Genomic DNA, 19,078 nt, shown 5'->3' on the forward strand with positions numbered 1-19,078 from the left:
TATAATACAAAGTATATAACCCCATGAATATATTTGAGAAGATATTGGCACTTACCACTCTGGTGAGTACACTCCTGTTAAATGGATCACAATCAGTGGGTTCAATATATAATTGCTATGAAAGAGTTGACAGTACAGAATTTAACCCAGGAAGTACCCTTGGCACGCATATGTGTATAATGGCAAATACAAAGAGCTTCTCAGAAGGGATTTTCATAGACATTAAGAAGAGCATAAAGAAGCACCCATTAAATAATAATAAAACCGTCCAGGAATTCTCATATAAAGTATCAAATGGGTATAAACTCAGAAATTTCCTTAGGAAAGAAGAGTCTTCTCCACTATGCCTTAAACCACAAGGTCCCAGTGAGCATAAATTATACATGAAAAATACACAACTAGAACAATTATACTGCCAGATGACAGAGGAAGATTTAATTGATGTTATTGCAAGCATTATCCCAAGAAACCCCATTAAGCTCTCTAGTGATGATAAAGTACTAACACCAGAAATACCCCTTATAATGAACTACTTACCAAAGCAGTACATATACAAGGCATTCCTTCAAATTGCAGATACACATTTAGAAACAGCCAAATTTTACAATATGCTAGAAACCCTTGCTGATACGTACTGCCTGGCCAATGTAATGAATGAATCACCTAAAAATAAAAGGGTCAGGTGTAATGTGCTTGTTGGTGGAATGACCAGGGACTTATTAAGGAACCATATGATTAATACACTTTCCTGGGTGTACAGCAGATATTACCATTTTTTATATTTATTCTCAAAGAATCCTCAGATACTCCAGAAAGAAGAATTATTTAAAATTGCCGTACTGCAATTATTCACTGAGTATGAGCTAATCCAGAAAATAGTCACAGAATTCGATGAGATAGACCAATACTTCATGGACCTATTTTATGAGGACACAAATGGACAAAGCACTTCAAAGCACACTATAAATGAAACCATCAATAGTCCAAGTAATACTGGCACTAATGGTAATACTGGTAATACTGGTAATGCTAATGGTAATGGTGGTGCTAATGGTACTAATGGTAATGGTGGTACTGGTAATACTAATCCTGGTAATACTAATACTGGCACTAATGGTAATGGTGGTAATGGTAATACTAATACTGGCACTAATGGTAATACTGGCACTACTAATACTAACCCTACTAATCCTACTAACCCTGGTCCTACTGGTCCTACTAATCCTGGTAATACTGGCACTGGTGTGGTAGGTTCAATTATTAATAATATCCAGGATAATTCAGAAACTGAAATAATTTCAAATCAAATACGGCCATTAAATGGAAAATTACTTAATATAAAAATACCAATAACCCGAACTAACCCGAATATAACGAATACTTCTACAGAGTATACGATCCCACAACTATTCATAAGTAAATCAGCACAGGAAGTAGAACAAGCATATAAAACAGCCAGAAATAACCCAGAGGAGTACATTAATGATGTACTTAAGAATATTAAAGGTATAATTAATGAACTAAAAAGGACCCTTGGCACGAGCACAACCACCATCCTAATCCCATCAGAAGTTGCTGATAGTTCTACTTATGTGGTCAGCAACAGTATTATTGATATACGGCAGGCACTGTTCAAGAAGAAACTAGAATATCAGAACTTATACATTTCTTATAATAATTTAGCGCATGAACTCTGTGCGCGTAAGAATATTTGCATGCCATAAAAATAACGGATATTTCCTAATGTGGAAATTTAATAAATATTCATAAAAACCTGTTTATACACAAATTTAATCAATCACATTTATTATGAAGCCACCACTAATTTTATCAGGTACTCATAAAACCTGCCAAAGTCAATATCTTCTGTTACAATTGTTTGGCCCTCACCGGTCGCACTATTAGCAACAGATGAGGCAGGGTTTACTTTACACAGAAGGATCCTTTCCTGTGAGCTGTACTGGTCGCATACGGTGAGTTTGGGTACAGGCAGTCTCTTATCAACAATCTCCTTGGCTTCCTTATCCAAGGACTCTAACATGTCCTTAAAGAACCAGTACTCAGGAGTGTCCTTTATACCGGCCTTAATCCAGGCAGCAATGTTCTCGCCATACCATATGACTACATCATGGAAAGTATCCACAAGCAGGGCTACATCAGGCTTTAATGAACGTGAGTCTAATTCAACAGGCGATCTCTCCCCAGTGTAATGGAAGGCAACCAGGGACGGCCTTATAATACACATAGTAGATGGAGAATCTTCACACATAAGGATGGCCCGCTGATAAGCCACCTCATCTAAACTCAGTCCGTCCGTGTGCAGTGCAGGGAGTCTCCTTAAGAAGAACATAAACTCAGGGAAGAATGAAACAGTCGGTGGAACCCTAATTGAACTGGCACTGTCCTTCACAAACGTACAGAACCTCTGCATAAACCGGATCAAGCACCTGTCAGCTTGCCTGATCACATCTATCCCATCGCCATTATCTGCATTAATTGAAAGTTCTTTGGCTTTATACACACAGGCTGCTTCCTGGTCAAACCCAAGTGCAAGCTGGCTTATGCTGGAAGAGTTCCCGAATGACCGTGCCAGGGTGGTTACCCTCTCATACGCATTGCCCGTACTGTCAATAAACCGTGTACATATCTGGATGTACACTGATGATCCAGCCGGGGCATCTTCTGTCTGCTCAAATACAAGTGCACTTGTGGTCCTGTCAAACAGTGTGCCCTGCTTCCATACGTAATTCTGCTTCTTATCTGTGCTGTGCTCGAACCCATGGCCGATCGTGTGCTTTATCCTGTACGCTTTAGATACTTTTGCAGTTGTACGTGCATCAAACACTCTCCTCATGGCAGAATTATTCTCACCCTTCATGAATATCCTCTTTATGGACTCCTTGTATATGTACGGGTTGAAGTCCCTGGCAAACACAGATACACCGGATGTCTTCTCAATAAGACTGCGCATCTCTGCAAACCCGAAATCATCAATCCCTGCTGCTATAATATCAATCACATGCCCTTTACTGCCCATGCTGTTGGCTATACTGTCGTATATGGACTCTTTAGAGAATAACTTGGTTAAGTCCTTCCCCGTTGTTCTTAATGATTGTTTAAGGCTAAGTGATGATATGGCACCAGGACCGTACGTGCACGGTCCCTGTGTAAATAATATCATGTGGCCAGTTCCCTCTGAGCACGTACTCTGAATTATACTACTGGCTAATTCTATCGCACTCCCAGTGCACCGCTTGGGCCTCTCAACAGCAGGGACTGGGAACGTATTTATCTGTAGGTTCTTGAATACTTGCTGGATATACTCTACACAGTCACCCTTCCGCCTGGTGAATTTAAATAATGGTGATGACCCATTACTCCCACTGGAAAATGTCTTCTGAAGAATGGCTGACGTATACTCTACAGCAGGGAATACGTGCACCTTGCGTACATCTAAGTTCTCCAGGCTTATTATCTCTATATTAGCACTGTACCGTATTATACCTATATGGTCATCATCATTCATCCCGTCTAGTGCAGTAATAAGACCCTCCTTTAATAAAAGATGCCTCTCCTCATCAAAACTGCATACATCTATTACAAACCAGTACGTCCTCTTATACCCAGCTGTCTGATTGCCCTTATAGAATACAGTCGTGCTGTCACCGAATAATTCATACGGTAAGTTCTCTGGGGTTATGTCCCTGTAATGGGGTGGCAGCATATTCATGCGCCCACAGAAAATGCATCCCCAGTGCTTGGCACCAAAATCCAATGATGAGTATGGGCACAGTACACTGGCACACTCTGGCTTAGAGCATCTAATGGCTGAATACCCTACTTGTAATAATGAATTATCGTTATACCCGTGCATGGGCTTATATAAACACACTAACGGGATGATATTCTTGGCTGTTTCTGCTTTATTATTAGACAGTGTATTCCATGTCAAGCGGACGCCTTCTTTCTCCTCTACGGCTCTTATTGCTTCTTCCATAATAAATAAAACAAATTATTATTTATGAAATTATTTCGGGTTATGTCGGGTTATTGGGAGGAGTAAATTATCCTGTGATAAGAATAAGACCAAGGAGTCATCACAGAATAAATTATTCTCGTCTAATATTTTGAATATCCATGAATTTCGGGTTATTTCTGATGTATGCGCACCCGCATGGGGATTTTTGATTTTTACAGTGGAATTAATTATTTCTTCTATATTAGGAAAATCCGTTATTTTTAATAAAGAAATTTCCTTATTTGGTATGCTTATTTTTTTATCCAAATGCATGCTATTTCTCTTATACTTCTTTTTACACAATGACTCTAAAGTAATCCTGGCCCTGTCCGGGAGTATAAAATATTTAAATGTACTGCCGTATAATTCGTGCCGTACCCGTTGTAAATTTAAATATGCATCAATGATCATTATATTCTGCACTTTGTCTATTTTATGCAGATCCTTTGGTTTTAATGGATATTTACTGATATGAATCTGTTTAATAAGGAGGGATGAATATGACTCTATTGAAAATACTTGGTCTTGGTCCTCTCCCATGTATAAATATTTTACATTGTATAATTTATTATATATAGCCTATAAAATACTACTTATTACATATAGTATATAAAGTACTATACTACTTATTACATATAGTATATAAAATTATTTTGATTGTTTAAATATGACTTATTGGCTTATGTACTTTAAATACTACTTATTACATATACTGTAAAATATACTGATACACTGACTGTATTTATTATACAATAACCAGAAATTAATTATAAGGATTTTCTACACATTGGACAGTCCGACTGTAACTTAAGCCAGGCATCTGAACACTCCACATGGAAGCCGTGACTGCACGGGTACTTGTACCCCTGCTGAGAACCCTCAAATGGACAGAAACAAATCGTGCATACTTCGTCAGTCCCTGCTATCTCTGATAGGATTAGTCTGGATCTCTGCTCTTCTGTCGCAGGATTCTCATCAATGCCCCTTTCGTCCCTTAGCCTGGATATTATATCATCTATCTCAGGACCAATCGCATAATTCCTCCTGTCAGATGTGATTGTTCTTTTCCTTTCTGGCCGCATGGCCCTCTGCCGTGTACACCCGAAAAAGCTTAGGCCTAGAAACCCTCCCATGCAATTTGTGGCTGGAATGGATATTCTCTCCTCCTCATCATCAAGGTCTTCTGTGTGTAGCTCTAAAAAGGACTCCCTGCACTGTGGGCACTGTACTCTGTCCTCAATGTAAACCACCCTGTCGCATATGTGACAGTAGTACGGCAAATCAGACATTAATTAATTCATAAAAGAATTTCTAGTTATATGCAGTGGAGAACTTTCACATTATTTATTACACACTGTACAATAAATAATAGTACACACAGGAATAAATAATAGTACTTATAATATAATGTATACTTAGTCATGTAATGATGATTTTGTATAACTTATTACTGTACGCGTTATATGTTCTGTTATACTCGCTGTATAATTAGTATACTTATAATAATTATAATATAATTGCTTATAAATAATGGTGCTGTTATTACTTATTACTTATAATGCATATGCTTTATAATTATAATTATAATTGTATTAGTAGGGGAATATATTATATATTGTGTTATATATAATGAACTAACAAAATGATTAACTGTACATTGTGTAATAAATAATAATTTATATTTTTACTCTGAATATATTCGAGGCCTTTTTAATAATAATGCCTTGGCTGTTAAGCCTGTAAATTAACTTGTCTACAGTGCTTGCATCTAGGCCTATTGAATGACCCAGCCTTACTAAATCACTCTCAGATATCTCTTTTAGTCCCGTCTGCTGGATTGCATTAATAAATGCCGTATGCGGTGGATCTTTCTTCTTTTTTTCTGTGACCGGAATGTTCTCCATTGTTATTATCTCTATTGCTTGGTCTACATCCGATCGAGTGGATATCTCCCTTAGGTGTAACTTAGCCACAGACTCAGAAATACGTATTAATGAATCAATCACTCTTGGTGTAATTGGCTGTGCCAGTATACGGTTGTTATAAACCTTCTGTGTCCTGATGGTTTTAAAGAACTCTACAATCCTTTCCTTGGCACCTGATGATAGTACAGGATGGACTTGCTCTCTGGCATACTGTATATACTTCTGGGCTAGATCAATGGATAGAGTACAGTCACTGGATTCTAATGCATGCCCAGTCCCTAGAATACGCCTGGCAATGGAACAGTGCTCTTTTGTGTTTAGCTCATCTATCATAACGAAAATCAGGTCAAACCTAGAAAGAAACTCTCCTGAAAGATTAATGTTCTCCTGGAGGGACTTATCCCTTCTGTACCTGCCGAATAAAGGATTCGCAGCTGCAATCACGGCTGTTCTTGTGGGCATGGCACAGACCATCCCGGCTTTGGCAATGGTTATTTCTTGACTCTCCATTGCTTCAAATAGTGTCTGGGGACTCTCCAGCTTGTCTAACTCGTCTATAAAACAGTGCCCTAAATCACTCAGAACTAGTGCACCCGCTGAGAGTACGTACTCCCCCCCACCACTGGATTGCATTGAAAGACCCAGTCCTCCTGCTGTAGTTGTGGTTCCGCATACATAATTACTCCTGGGAAGTATTTCAGATGCCCGCCGGATTATTTTACTCTTTCCCATGCCGGGGTCACCCATCACCACTAAATGTATTTCTTTTCTTTTATGCTTTTTGTGTGAACCACCCACTAACGAAAGAAGAAGCCCTTTCTTCAGAACTTTATTCCCAACTATCTCTGAGAATAAAGACTCTCCCAGTACATCAATAATACTCTCCTGGGATGAAAGGTTTTTGATTCTCTCTAAATCATCGGGAAGGAATACGAATTGATTATGTACATCTTTCTGCTTTAGAAAGGATATGTTATTCGCTTTGATCCCGACTGTATACCCATCCTCACCACTCTCCTCAGCAATACCAGTGCCAAGAATGTGCACGGCATCTCCTGGTAGAAGAGTGTTTACTAAATCCCTGTGTACAATGCAATTTATAGAACCTGCCTTTCTTCTTTCTATTTCTGTTAAGAACAGTTCTTGTACTTTTATTCTCTGTGCATCTCTGAACTTATTTTTATGCGAGTCCTTTATAAGAATGAAATTAGTTGATTTACACGGGAGTGTACACCTGCTTGGCTTAGTGTACACACCCATTTTAGGTGTAACCTCTACCTCTTCCTTGCACTTCCCACACATAAACATAATTAGTGTGGGGATGGGCTTGGCACTCTCTATGCGGGATACAACACCTGCAATAGAAAATAACTTTCCTACGGCATCGTGCCTCAGCGTAGAGAATGGTACTGGTGCAGGGAATGGCACTATTTTAACGTATACTTTCTGTGCCACGCCTGTTTCTTCTTCTATGATCTTGGATAGTGCTGCTCGTAGGTGGTTTATGCCATATACAGTAACCTCGCCTAATTTCTGCTCAAGATAGAATGTGTCAATTTCCAGCGTATTTTCTATTTCTTTTAGTGTTAGGGTGTTATTGGTGATTCTTTCCTGCATGTCCTGGTAGAATCTATTAAGGAGGGACGGGTCTTCTTCTTTTTCGCAGAAATATAGTCTGGTGGAATTCATGCGTAAATTTTTTATGTCGCAACATAATTACGTTGAAGAGGCTATCAAATTAGCTGGAAGACGTGAAGACTACCTCGTACGAAAAGAGAAGTATGAATCTCGAGCTGGGAAGAGGCTTTCAAAGATCTCAAAGGAGCTGTATGGAAGAAAGGCCATAATATTCCATGAAAAGAGAAGAAAGGAGAAGATACAGCTAAAGAAAGAGAAGATGCAGACGGAGAGGAAGCAGAAGAAGGTTGCACAGGAAGAAATAGCAGATGGTGCAATCCCTGCATACTTGCTTGATAGAGAAAAGCAGGCGGCTATACAGGCCATAACCACACAGCTAAAGGAGCAGAGACAGAATAAAGCAGGGAAGTACACTGTGCCGGTTCCACAGGTAAGGGGAGTATCTGAAGCAGAAGCTTTCAAAGTCATGAAGACTGGAAAGAGACAGAAAAACGAGTGGAAGAGAGTTGTCACTAAGCCGTGCTTTGTTGGGGACAACTACACAAGAAAGCCTCCAAAGTTTGAAAGATTCATCAGACCAACTGGTCTTCGAATGAAATCTGCTAATATCACACACCCAGAAATGAAGTCTACATTCCTTCTCCCTATAATGGGAGTCAAGCAGAACCCAAACTCTCACTTAATGACAACACTCGGACTCCTTACAAAAGGTACTATTATAGAAGTTAATACAAGTGCAATTGGAATGGTCTCTGAGTCTGGAAGAATTATTTGGGGTAAGTACGCGCAGATAACAAATAATCCAGAAAATGACGGATGCGTGAATGGAATACTCTTAGTATAATGCATACTGCAACTGTTTCTTCTGAAATACCAAATAAATCATAAAGATAACTAATTTCACCACTTATCCATAAATATCCGTATACTATAACCATAATAATCCAATTTATAACGTATACTTTATATAATCTAATACGTACGCACTACTCTATTTATATTGATAATACACTGAAAATACGTCTATACTCTTATTAATTCCATGGTGTACTCCTTTACGTATACTTTGCTTTACTGTCCATTATATTATGGGCGTATATAAAATGCATTGTGAATATTTATTTTGGACTCAAATTTATTTAAACCCTTTCTGATTTTATTTATAAGGTGTACGGCTTATTACGGTCTTATAAAATATGAAATTGGATAAATTAGTTTATTATTCTTCTCCATCTGTGATACCTTCCTTAATAATCCTGAAAGTGGCTTCAGATTCTGGAAGAGAAGGTGAGTCGTACACCTTGCATATTCTTAAATCACCTCTTCCCTTTCTTAAGTACAGCCTGGTGGCACTGGCGTGTGCTAAGACATGCCCACCTGTTGGCTTCTTTGTATCACCTCCAAACATAGATGCGGCTCCATCTACCTGTGCAACAACCTGGTTGGTTATTACAATGGCAACATTGTACTCATCTGCTAGCTGCATTAGTGATCTTAAGTATACTCCCAAGTGCATCTGCCGGGCACTCAACTCACCTCTGCCAGAAAAGTCTGTTCTGTAGTGGGCTATAATAGAGTCAACAATGCATAGACGATACTCGCCAGATGCCATTAGACTTCCTGCCTGCTTGACCAGTTCAATCTGATGGTCTACATTATACGCTCTGGCAACACATACGTTTGAAAGTACTACATTTGGATCTAGCTGATATCTTTTGGCTATCTCAATCAGCCTTTCTGATCTAAATGTAGCTTCAGTGTCTATGTACACCGCCTTCCCATTGCACCCACCAAGCTCTGTTGGTAGCTGGCACGTAACAGCAAGCATGTGGCACAGCTGAGTCTTTCCCGTACGGAATTCCCCAAATAGCTCTGTAATAGATCCCGTCTCAATGCCCCCACCAAGTAACTTGTCCAGCTCACTCGATCCTGTGGTGATCATCTTCATCTGCAGCCTCTTCTGGTGCACTACCTCGGCTGTCTGAAACCCTAGCTCAACATGCTTCGTTGCCTCTTTTACTATCTTGTCAACCTTCGCCTCTGCAAACCCTCGAATGCTTAATAGCTTCTTCCTGGGGGAGAATGCCACACTCTCTACACTCCTGAACCCGCATTCCACTAGCTTTCCTATATCTGCTGCAGATATTCCTCCTTCCTTAAGTATTTCAATCGGAGTGTGATACGACTGCATCATTTCTCCTGACTGCTCCTCAAAGATGTCATTCTCTTTCTCCATTAAAGGCATAAAAAAACTAGAACATGCATGTTTATATTGCAAAGAGTGTCCATAGATGAACTCTCACAGAAAATAACCGAAGAAACAGAGAAACAAGAAGTAAGAAAAGAAAATGTTCTTAAATGGGGAGATACAATAGATATGGCCACTGCCCTTGCCCCATCCATTGGTACAAGAATTGGATAGTTTTTTTCTTTTATGGACGACAGCACATTCAACAAAATAAATGAGGGGCTTGACTCTTTTATTCCTTTAATCCCAGATGTCGTGCTAGACCACTGCTTCACTAAAGCAGGACTGGCAACAGATGATCCAAAGATTAAAAAACTGGTCTCTCTTATAGCACAAAAGCTAATTACTGACGTGGCCACATGCGCCTACCAATACCACAAAATCGCAAAGAGGGCATCGCTGAAAGAAAAAAAAACACCAAAAGAGAAAAAGCTCACTCTCACTCTGTCCGATGTGGAGAATGCCCTGAAAGAGTGCGGTATTAACATATCCCGGCCCTCGTACTTCTTTTAATTACTAAATCAGTATATAATTACCTATTTTAATTTTATTTCTATTATTTGTCTGTTAATATTCACTTTTAGATATCCTCTGTGGATTCTTTCTTTGTGTTTGGGCTGGAATTCTTTTTTGGCCTGTCTTTATGAACATACGTGCCACTCATCATCTCTTTGTCTTGCTTTCTCTGCTCTGGCTCTGGGAAAGTGTTTCTGTAGGTTTTTTCTACTATCGTGACCTTTCTCTTTTTACTGTGTGTCTTCTTGTACTGCGGCATGTACCTCTCCCAGTTTTCTGTTTTAAGTGCTGGATCTTTTTCAAGCTCTCGCCGTATCATTAACTTCTTTATCTCATAGATCGGATGTATGTTCTCCATGCACTTTGTAACAACATTTCTTACCTCTTTTAAACTCTTGTAGTTGCCTATTGCACTCACGGTGTTTCCAAATGAAAGAATGTAACAGTCTGTCAGTAGCTCTAGTGATTTTATGGTATTCCCGCGTGGGCCTATAAGACGCTCTCTTCTTTTTAAAAATATTTCTTTGTTTCTGGTAAATACATTTATGGGAATGATATCATGGGTTATTCCATCCTCAAATACTCTTATTGCCTTCTCCAGAGGTACACCTCGGCTCACTAACTTCAAAGCATCCCTCCCCTCCATAATCACGTATGGGTCTCTTGTGTGCGGTGTGGTCTCTACTTTAAGTATTAGCTCGTGATAGTCCACGATCAGTGCAAGCCTTCTCTGGGCAAGTGCCTTTCTTATGTACTCCTCTGTCTCTCTGATGTACTTCTCTCTGTGCTTTGGGAACATAACTTCAAATGAGCTTGTCTCTAGAAACTGTTTGAGCCCTTTCTCAGTGAATGGCTCTGGCTTGTAATTTTGAATGTCGTCTGGGACATCTCTTTTTTCTCTCCTTTCTTTTTTCTCTTTGTTCTGAGCTAAGCAATTTGCAGTTGCCATGTAAAAATTTAAAACTTTGCTATGACCATAAAAAACAGAGAAACAGTTAAAATGGAAATCCAGCAGACAATGGTTGAAATTGTTCCAATTAAAATAAAATCTTTTGAGCTCACTAACCTTTTTCCATTTGGTGATTTAAATGAGCTTGCTAAAATATTCGGGAATCCGCTTGCTGGGAAGGCCATACCGCAAGAACAAGCCAGGGCAGATATCGCAACAATGAGTTTTGGCCTTCCCACAAACATACCTATCTTCTCATAAATAGGTAGAAGTACCACAGCACTCACAGTGTGGCAAACTATGCAGGAGAGGCAGAGCATAACAAAAGACAAGGAAATTAGAAGAAATAGAAGACTTCTTTCCTTGCTGCTTATGATTAATCCAGAGATCATACTCTCTAGCATTTTAGTGGTTTTTATTCCCCTTCCAATTGCAGTTCCTGCTACAGCAATGGAAATAATTTCAAGAGTCTTTCTGTTAAACACTTTCCGGGCACTTTTGGTTATGAGAAGTGCACACACTGGCAGTGCATATATCCACTTTAGCCCTGAATAAATAGATGGGAGCGACCAGCAAATAATGCAAAGAGTCGTCACAATTATTAAAAGAGAAGAGTTCTGCGGTTCACCTGCAATAACGATATTGTTCTCACTCTGCGGCTGTTTTGGGAAATACGCGATTATTAAGGAGAACACAAATAAAAAGCATACAGCAACTGTGGGAAGGGATACCCACATCCACCTGCTCCAGGAGACACTTATAATACCAGATCCAAGAATGGACTGCGGACTGCTTATGGGCAAAACCATTCCCCCAATGTTTGAGCCCATGGCTACTCCCATAATAATTGCTGGGCTTGGTGGCCGTGGCCTGCTCTGAAGAATTGATATTATAATAATTGGTGCAGTGATGTTTGACATGATTGATGAAAGAACTATGGATAGAAACATACTTCTGAACAGACTAGAATATATATTGCCCCCATCAATCAGATACGGCAGAACCATCTTCTCTCCGCCATTGCACTGAAAGTATACAGACAAAAGACAGCTCCCCATTAGTAGCAATACAACAGGAGATACTAGTATTTTCGTGACTATTACAAACCCACTGATCCATCCCTGTACACCAGTTTTATCTGGCACCATTATATTGGATATAATTACTATTGGGATAAGAGCAACTGAAGTAATTTCCAGTGGCAGTATATGAAGAGACCAGAACGCACTTGCCAAGAAAGAGATAATACAGCAGACTGCAGCAGACTTGCTTGGAAACACACCTGTATACACATTTGTTAGCATAAAGTAGATGGTTATTCCTACTATGACTAAAATAACTCCAAATACTGCTTTAATCGTGTTTTCCCTCTTTCCCTTAATTGTCTTCTTTATTCGCTGTCTTTTTTGCTCTCTGGGAGATTCCTGTGCTGACGACTCTGTGATATCAATAGTGAATGGATTCTGTGATGGCGTGGTGGCTATTTTAAACTCTCCTTCATTGGCTTTAGAATTCATTATTGTGTATGTGTTATCCGTATTAATATTAAATAGAAATCTGAAACACTTCAGAAACTCTGTTTAAATTACTATTTAGGCCATATACAGAAGTTTCTATAATACTCCAGTATAACTAATAAATACAGCATATTCATCTATTTCCTGCTGTGCCATATACATACAATTTAGTATAAATTTACACATTGTATACCAAAAATAAATATGTACATGAAACCAATTACGACATACGCCTTTATTTTTATTCTATAATTAAAATTAGATTTAATTGAAAGATTGCCCAAAGAAGGCTATAATTACACTATCACACGGTTTAATCCGGGAATTAATAAATTTGTCTAATTTGATGGGTATTATTTAAACAGTTAAATTATGGTATAAGTAGGGAATTGGTAAGATTTAATCCTGACGTATATAAAATAGCTGGTTTTATTGACACGGGTTCTCTAATACATAAACATAGCTGTACTAGGAAGATATTTTTGCAAGAACGCCTGCTAGCCAGTTTCCTGCACTTGTAAGCATGCCCTCGTTGAATGGCTCGTCTTGTTCTAAACTGCTGTCTGAGTCTTGGCTGCTTCCTTTTAATTCATCAGAAGATCTATCATCATGGTTCAAAGATATGCCTAGGCCAGCCATGATTTCTTGTTGATCCTCATTCTCTTTAATATCTATCTCTGTTTGCATAGCCAGTTCCTCCTCAATACTCATCATTTCTTGCTTGGTAACTGGGATTGAATCAGTTTTCTCCCAATGAAGGGTAGTTATTATTGAATCAGGATTTGACATTTTCGTATCATCGTGGATTTGATGCTTTTTATACATTTTATCTTTTTCCTTTTTCTCTGCATCTGCTTGATTTAATATTTTTTTGTGCTTTTGTATGTGGTTTAGTGCTTTTTTCAAAGAAACCGGAGTTTTAGTGCTGTTCTTTTTCTTTTTCAAGTCATAAACTATTTTCATCATGTCATTCCCTTGAATTCCTTCAGTTTCAGCTAAAATTTTATTCTTATCCACGCGATCCCTTACATCAACTACTTTTGTTTTAAACAGCTCCTTTTCCAAAAGAGTCTTTCTGTCTGATTTAACTGACAGAGGGATACCAAGCTTTGATTCAAATCTTCTCTTTAAAGCATCATCAATTGATTCGTAGAAATTCGTTGCTGCTATAAGAAATTTTCGACTTTCTTCTTTTGCCTGTATTCCGTCTAGCCAAGTAAGCCACATTGTCTTTAAGTTTAGCGCGATTTGCCCGCCACCGCCAGTATCTGATGACTTTCTAGTGCTGAAAACCGACTCGGCTTCATCTATAAATACAAACACAGGAATTGTTTTCTGTCTCCACTCAATAAACTCCTTAAATACTCTAAATGCTTCCTCGGACTCACCAACTAGCTTGTTCAAAAACATTCCAGAATCTATTTGGTACAACTCGATTGTGTCATCGCAGTCGTATAGTTCTCTGATAATGCTGTGTGCATTTTTCTTGTTCTTGATGTTCAGATTCTTTACTAGGTACTTCTTCTTAAGCTTCTCTGCTTTTATGTTAAGTGCTGTCAACAAGAACAGCTTTCTAGCAAAAAATGACTTTCCCGTACCAGGCATACCATAAACCATTAAATTCTTTGTAAGCATTCTATCACCGCATAAACTGGCTGAATTTTCTCCACCTTCTATGTAGGGCAAAATTAACTTAATGTAACTATTGAATTGTTCATCTAGCCCATAATACGCGCTCTGCTTACACTGACTTGGCTTTAGCCTTCTATACCTATCTGCCAACTCGTCAAAGTTTTTCATGAAGTATGAGTCCTTCTTAGACGCACCATTAGTCATGCCGCCCTGCCCTCCATGGGTCTTGAACAAAAAGTACAAACTCGCCGAAAAGAATATAATCATAATAATTGTGGCTATTGTTTGCAAACTAATTGGACTTTTCAGAGGCGCCTTAGGAGGCATGTTTGGATAGACTGGAGGCCTTCTGTTTTGAGCAGGCATACCTCTTTGTGCAAACATTGGCGGTGTCTGTTGCGCATTATTTCTGTTGGGAATAAAATTTCTTCCTGTAGATGGTTCGTCTGCTTCCTGTTCTTTGTTTTCTTTATTTTTTTTATTCTCCTCGTCTTCATTTTCATTTTCATCTTTCTTCAGATCTTCATTCTTATTCGCGTCTTTATCCCCTCCATCCGCCACGTCTGCATTATCTATAACTGCCCGTTGCATGTCTATAATGCTTTTGTTTTCTTCTTTTGTATTTGTAAGATTTGTGCTTTTGGTCCTTCTCTCCTCCATGCTTCTTAATAATACTTCGCTGTTCTCTATGTGCGCATTATTTAAGAAATTCTTGCTTTGTTCGCCTTCATACGCAGAGCTATTTTTCATATTTGTTCCCCTAAATTTTTTTCTTTTTATTTGCTATTAGCATGGAACCAGAAGTTATTATAATTGAGATCAATGGAATTGGTGTTTATAGAGTGTTTTCTACTGGTATTTCGTTTAAAGAGTGCACGAAGGAAGAGGTTATTGGTCACTTAGAAGGAAAGCTGCACGTGTTTATTCTTGTTAGTAGCAACATTGATAAGATAGATATTTACAAGATATCAAAATACTTCTTTAAAGAGTCCAGTATAGAGTCTATGTCTGTCATGTACTCTTCTGTTTCAACCTCTCTTGCTTTGGGTGTTCAGAATCTATGCGTGGTCTCTGTTGAAAATGCATCAAATGACTCTATTCTGTGGTCTGTAGATCTAGTGGCCAAGTCCAGTCTAAACTGCGCACACTCCATTACTAGAACATCTACATACGATGTGGCTCTTGATAAAATTTTGGAGACGCTGCACTCTTCTGTGTACAAAAGTTCTACACCAACCATTTTTATTAAAGGAACAAAACCATTGGTAGATAAAATGCTTGAAGAACTCAATAAGAGAAGTATTATATCTACATCGGAAGAAAGTATGTCTGATGAATGTGCTGATAGAGGGTATAGATTGGCCTTGTTCCCAAATTATTTCTCTTCTTACATGCCACATAATCTGCTCCCAGACTCAGATATTGTATATGTTGGAGCAGTCCTAACCATAATGATAAACTACTTTGAAATAAAAGAGGTAAATACTAGGGAAGACTTTGAAGCAGGGCACACCAAGAATTTACTGTTAAATTAAGTAATTCGTTATAGATAAGAAATGTATTATTTTTATAAAAATTATTTCTTTAGAGAAAACATGTATCCAAGCAACCCAAGATAGCAAATGCTTTTATATTTTTATAATGCATAAATACGCAAGAATAAACTATTTTTATTTTCATCAGATGCACCATAATAAGAGAATATAATAAGAAATTATATAAAAATAGTTTTTTTCTTAGGAAAGGCATTCTTAAACTTTGACTTTTATTGAATTTGTATACGCATTTGTAGACCGTATAATCAATTTAATTTATGTTGACATATTGTGTCAACAAATATTTCTGATTTAATTTGTGCTACACAAATGCTAATCTTAGCATACAACAAAAATGATTTTAAATTGTATAATTAATTAAATATTATTTATTACACTTATTCTATCTCTCTGAGAAGAACTGCCTCTGCACTTTTTATTTTCTTTAGTATATAGAGAGAAGCTGGCAATGCATTTTTATTCTTTTTTGTTAGTCTTTCTGCATTCTGTTTAATTATGCTGTGGGACAGTTCTTGTTCGACTGGAATGTTCAAAATGTTCATTGCTTCAGTTGTGGTCATTGCACCCATAAATGTGATGTACTCTTTCAGTGCACCAATGGCTGCTTTGGTAATATTTGCAAGAATAAGCATATTTTAATTTAAAAGTAAAACGAAAGTTAACTACGCTGGGTACATCATAAGAATGGAGGGAGAGACATACGGAAGTATAAGCAGAATTAGTGAGAGTGGAATATTCTGTCGCAAGTCAATTGAATTCATCCATGGAAGAAGGACTGAAGAGGGACTTTTTAGAGTAGTAATAGAAAGAAGAATAACAAGAACTAAATACTTAGTAGAGGATATATCTGGGAAGGGTATTCTAAATTTAGAAAGTATTCCGAATGAAGTAGTTAACAGAATAATAAAAAAAGAAGACAGAGAAAATCTACAGCTACAGGTCATTGGAAAGTTGCAATCTGTTGCACCACAGGAGTATCCTATTATAGATGCAAAATCTGTCTCTATATTTTCATTTGAAGGAGCATTACAGCATATTTTATATGCATAAATAGAAATAAGAATTTTTAGAAAGTGTATACTGGTATTTTAACGTATACTTACATGGCTTGAAGCAATCTAATAAATATACAGACGACTAGGAAATTACTCTAGATATATTCATACGTATAATAAACCAATTTATTATATAATAATAACCTATTTTATGAATATACAGAAGAAGTGCACAGAACAGTCCATTAATATACGATTTATTGTATTTGTATAATGGGTTTGTCTGATATTTTGGTGTGTAAACGGTATTTATGTATTTTTTGGAATTTCTTTGTTTTCTGGTATTTTTTATTTAAGCTGTTTGTGTGTATTTAATTATACCGTGGCTTTTTTATTTTATGCAGACAACAGTCATTGAAGGAATAGAGCTAGGACCGATTAGCCAGGATATCATGAAAAACCAGGCAACAGTCAACATAGGAATGATTGGGCATGTGGCCCACGGAAAGTCAACCATTGTCAGAGCAATCAGTGGTGTGAAAACAGTAAGATTTAAAAGTGAATTAGAAAGAAACATAACCATTAAGCTGGGATATGCAAATGCAAAGATATATAAATGCACTGGAGGAATATGTAAAAGGCCAGAGTGTTACATCTCCACATCTAGCACCCAGAAACCGCCAAAGTCCTGCAAAACAAAGAGCTGTACAGGAACCATTACACTGGAAAGGCACGTTTCATTTGTAGACTGTCCTGGGCACGAAGTGCTTATGGACACAATGCTCACCGGGGCAGCAATTATGGATGCTGCCATACTGATTATAGCAGCAAACGAGCAATGTCCACAGCCACAGACTATAGAGCACCTTAACGCAATAGATGTAGTAGATCTTAACAGAGTAATAATACTCCAGAATAAAATAGATCTTCTATCAAGAGAGCAGGCATTAGAAAATCACGACCAAATTGAAGACTTCATAAAAGATTCAACAGTGAGCCAGGCACCCATTATACCCACATCAGCCCAGATTGGCTGCAATCTTGATGCAATTCTGGACTACATTGTTAACTACATCCCAGTGCCGCAGAGAGAGTATGATAGACCACCACAAGTGCAAGTAATTAGATCATTTGATATAAACAAGCCAGGATGCAAGCCATCAGATTATAAAGGAGGTGTTATTGGAGGGTGTCTAACCAGCGGGTACATACAGGCTGGAGAAGAATTAGAAATAAGACCAGGTGTACTAGAGAAAGTCAAGGGAAAGCTAGTATGTAAGCCAGTCAGAACAAAAATTGTCTCTCTTTTTGCAGAGTCAAATGTCCTTAAAGTAGCCGTTCCAGGAGGGCTCGTGGGAATTGGAACTGAATTAGACCCATTCTTCTGTAGAGGAGATAAATTAGTTGGGCAAGTTCTGGGAAGGCCCGGAACCCTCCCTGAGGTATACAGAGAGCTAAGCATAACTTACCATTTATTTGAAAAACTCACTGCACAGATGCCCGCACTGGGCAAGCCGCTCGCAATAAAGGAACAGCTCTTAATAAACATAGGCAGCAGTTCTAGCCGTATTCAAATAACTGCGGCATCAAAAGATACCGCCTCATTCATTTTAGCCACCCCAATATGCGCAGAAATAGGCGCCACACTAAGCATCTCACGAAAACTTAGCGGGCACTGGAGGCTCATTGGAGCAGGCAAAATAGAGAAAGGAACAAGCATTCCAATTCTGGAAGAGTAGTTATTTATATATTTGGGATAGCATAGAATCACAGTCACTAATAAGATGGTCTAAAGATGCCTTAACAAATTCAATAGGCCGATCTTCTGACTTCTCAACAACCACCTTCACCTTTAGAATATTCTGCAGTGGATGCGGTATTTTATACGCAGAAAAAGAAACATCCTTTTCTTTTTGCAGTTCAGATGCTAGCGCATTTCCAATTGTATGATCTTCATCTCTTATGCTGATTTCTATGGAGTTGGACAGCTTGTCTTCAGTAATTACTACTTTATGCGTCTGTAGCGTATCCATGCAAATTATTTTTTCATATTTGAATAAACTTATACGCACGAGCAAGTCATT

The 19,078-nt window shown here is 38.2% G+C and overlaps 17 protein-coding genes across 17 annotated transcripts; 7 read left to right on the forward strand and 10 right to left on the reverse strand.

The window, feature by feature from the left end:
• Positions 1-23: 23 nt before the first annotated feature.
• NEPG_00384 (uncharacterized protein) lies at positions 24-1,735 on the forward strand (the record flags this gene model as incomplete). Its single annotated transcript, XM_013202761.1, has 1 exon — positions 24-1,735. The coding sequence occupies one exon, from the start codon at positions 24-26 to the stop codon at positions 1,722-1,724; it is 1,701 nt and encodes a 566-aa protein (XP_013058215.1). The 3' UTR covers positions 1,725-1,735.
• A 72-nt stretch (positions 1,736-1,807) lies between these two features.
• On the reverse strand, positions 1,808-3,997 carry NEPG_00385 (uncharacterized protein; the record flags this gene model as incomplete). The annotated part of the gene is made up of 1 exon (XM_013202762.1): positions 1,808-3,997. The coding sequence occupies one exon, from the start codon at positions 3,995-3,997 to the stop codon at positions 1,808-1,810; it is 2,190 nt and encodes a 729-aa protein (XP_013058216.1).
• Positions 3,998-4,027: 30 nt separating this feature from the next.
• NEPG_00386 (uncharacterized protein) lies at positions 4,028-4,558 on the reverse strand (the record flags this gene model as incomplete). Its single annotated transcript, XM_013202763.1, has 1 exon — positions 4,028-4,558. The coding sequence occupies one exon, from the start codon at positions 4,556-4,558 to the stop codon at positions 4,028-4,030; it is 531 nt and encodes a 176-aa protein (XP_013058217.1).
• Positions 4,559-4,722: 164 nt separating this feature from the next.
• On the reverse strand, positions 4,723-5,307 carry NEPG_00387 (uncharacterized protein; the record flags this gene model as incomplete). Its single annotated transcript, XM_013202764.1, has 1 exon — positions 4,723-5,307. One exon carries the CDS (start codon positions 5,305-5,307, stop codon positions 4,786-4,788), a length of 522 nt encoding a protein of 173 aa, XP_013058218.1. The 3' UTR covers positions 4,723-4,785.
• Positions 5,308-5,694: 387 nt separating this feature from the next.
• On the reverse strand, positions 5,695-7,632 carry NEPG_00388 (uncharacterized protein; the record flags this gene model as incomplete). The annotated part of the gene is made up of 1 exon (XM_013202765.1): positions 5,695-7,632. The coding sequence occupies one exon, from the start codon at positions 7,630-7,632 to the stop codon at positions 5,695-5,697; it is 1,938 nt and encodes a 645-aa protein (XP_013058219.1).
• Positions 7,633-7,645: 13 nt separating this feature from the next.
• Positions 7,646-8,467, forward strand: NEPG_00389 (30S ribosomal protein S8e; the record flags this gene model as incomplete). Its single annotated transcript, XM_013202766.1, has 1 exon — positions 7,646-8,467. One exon carries the CDS (start codon positions 7,646-7,648, stop codon positions 8,423-8,425), a length of 780 nt encoding a protein of 259 aa, XP_013058220.1. The 3' UTR covers positions 8,426-8,467.
• A 292-nt stretch (positions 8,468-8,759) lies between these two features.
• NEPG_00390 (DNA repair protein RAD51) lies at positions 8,760-9,826 on the reverse strand (the record flags this gene model as incomplete). The annotated part of the gene is made up of 1 exon (XM_013202767.1): positions 8,760-9,826. The coding sequence occupies one exon, from the start codon at positions 9,824-9,826 to the stop codon at positions 8,801-8,803; it is 1,026 nt and encodes a 341-aa protein (XP_013058221.1). The 3' UTR covers positions 8,760-8,800.
• An 18-nt stretch (positions 9,827-9,844) lies between these two features.
• Positions 9,845-10,003, forward strand: NEPG_00391 (uncharacterized protein; the record flags this gene model as incomplete). The annotated part of the gene is made up of 1 exon (XM_013202768.1): positions 9,845-10,003. The coding sequence occupies one exon, from the start codon at positions 9,845-9,847 to the stop codon at positions 10,001-10,003; it is 159 nt and encodes a 52-aa protein (XP_013058222.1).
• Positions 10,003-10,342, forward strand: NEPG_00392 (uncharacterized protein; the record flags this gene model as incomplete). Its single annotated transcript, XM_013202769.1, has 1 exon — positions 10,003-10,342. The coding sequence occupies exon 1, from the start codon at positions 10,016-10,018 to the stop codon at positions 10,340-10,342; it is 327 nt and encodes a 108-aa protein (XP_013058223.1). The 5' UTR covers positions 10,003-10,015.
• Positions 10,343-10,366: 24 nt separating this feature from the next.
• Positions 10,367-11,294, reverse strand: NEPG_00393 (ribosomal RNA assembly protein mis3; the record flags this gene model as incomplete). Its single annotated transcript, XM_013202770.1, has 1 exon — positions 10,367-11,294. The coding sequence occupies one exon, from the start codon at positions 11,292-11,294 to the stop codon at positions 10,410-10,412; it is 885 nt and encodes a 294-aa protein (XP_013058224.1). The 3' UTR covers positions 10,367-10,409.
• Positions 11,295-11,302: 8 nt separating this feature from the next.
• On the reverse strand, positions 11,303-12,811 carry NEPG_00394 (uncharacterized protein; the record flags this gene model as incomplete). The annotated part of the gene is made up of 1 exon (XM_013202771.1): positions 11,303-12,811. The coding sequence occupies one exon, from the start codon at positions 12,809-12,811 to the stop codon at positions 11,303-11,305; it is 1,509 nt and encodes a 502-aa protein (XP_013058225.1).
• A 421-nt stretch (positions 12,812-13,232) lies between these two features.
• On the reverse strand, positions 13,233-15,193 carry NEPG_00395 (uncharacterized protein; the record flags this gene model as incomplete). Its single annotated transcript, XM_013202772.1, has 1 exon — positions 13,233-15,193. One exon carries the CDS (start codon positions 15,191-15,193, stop codon positions 13,280-13,282), a length of 1,914 nt encoding a protein of 637 aa, XP_013058226.1. The 3' UTR covers positions 13,233-13,279.
• Positions 15,194-15,234: 41 nt separating this feature from the next.
• On the forward strand, positions 15,235-16,104 carry NEPG_00396 (uncharacterized protein; the record flags this gene model as incomplete). Its single annotated transcript, XM_013202773.1, has 1 exon — positions 15,235-16,104. The coding sequence occupies one exon, from the start codon at positions 15,235-15,237 to the stop codon at positions 15,976-15,978; it is 744 nt and encodes a 247-aa protein (XP_013058227.1). The 3' UTR covers positions 15,979-16,104.
• A 272-nt stretch (positions 16,105-16,376) lies between these two features.
• Positions 16,377-16,631, reverse strand: NEPG_00397 (uncharacterized protein; the record flags this gene model as incomplete). The annotated part of the gene is made up of 1 exon (XM_013202774.1): positions 16,377-16,631. One exon carries the CDS (start codon positions 16,629-16,631, stop codon positions 16,377-16,379), a length of 255 nt encoding a protein of 84 aa, XP_013058228.1.
• Positions 16,632-16,648: 17 nt separating this feature from the next.
• Positions 16,649-17,135, forward strand: NEPG_00398 (uncharacterized protein). The gene has a single exon (XM_013202775.1). It carries the CDS (start codon positions 16,684-16,686, stop codon positions 17,047-17,049), a length of 366 nt encoding a protein of 121 aa, XP_013058229.1. The 5' UTR covers positions 16,649-16,683; the 3' UTR covers positions 17,050-17,135.
• Positions 17,136-17,392: 257 nt separating this feature from the next.
• On the forward strand, positions 17,393-19,067 carry NEPG_00399 (eukaryotic translation initiation factor 2 subunit gamma; the record flags this gene model as incomplete). Its single annotated transcript, XM_013202776.1, has 1 exon — positions 17,393-19,067. One exon carries the CDS (start codon positions 17,393-17,395, stop codon positions 18,731-18,733), a length of 1,341 nt encoding a protein of 446 aa, XP_013058230.1. The 3' UTR covers positions 18,734-19,067.
• On the reverse strand, positions 18,557-19,027 carry NEPG_00400 (uncharacterized protein; the record flags this gene model as incomplete). The annotated part of the gene is made up of 1 exon (XM_013202777.1): positions 18,557-19,027. The coding sequence occupies one exon, from the start codon at positions 19,025-19,027 to the stop codon at positions 18,734-18,736; it is 294 nt and encodes a 97-aa protein (XP_013058231.1). The 3' UTR covers positions 18,557-18,733.
• Positions 19,068-19,078: the final 11 nt, after the last annotated feature.

The sequence above is a fragment of the Nematocida parisii genome, assembly GCF_000250985.1.
Source record: "Nematocida parisii ERTm1 unplaced genomic scaffold supercont1.1, whole genome shotgun sequence".
NCBI lineage: Eukaryota > Fungi > Microsporidia > Nematocida > Nematocida parisii.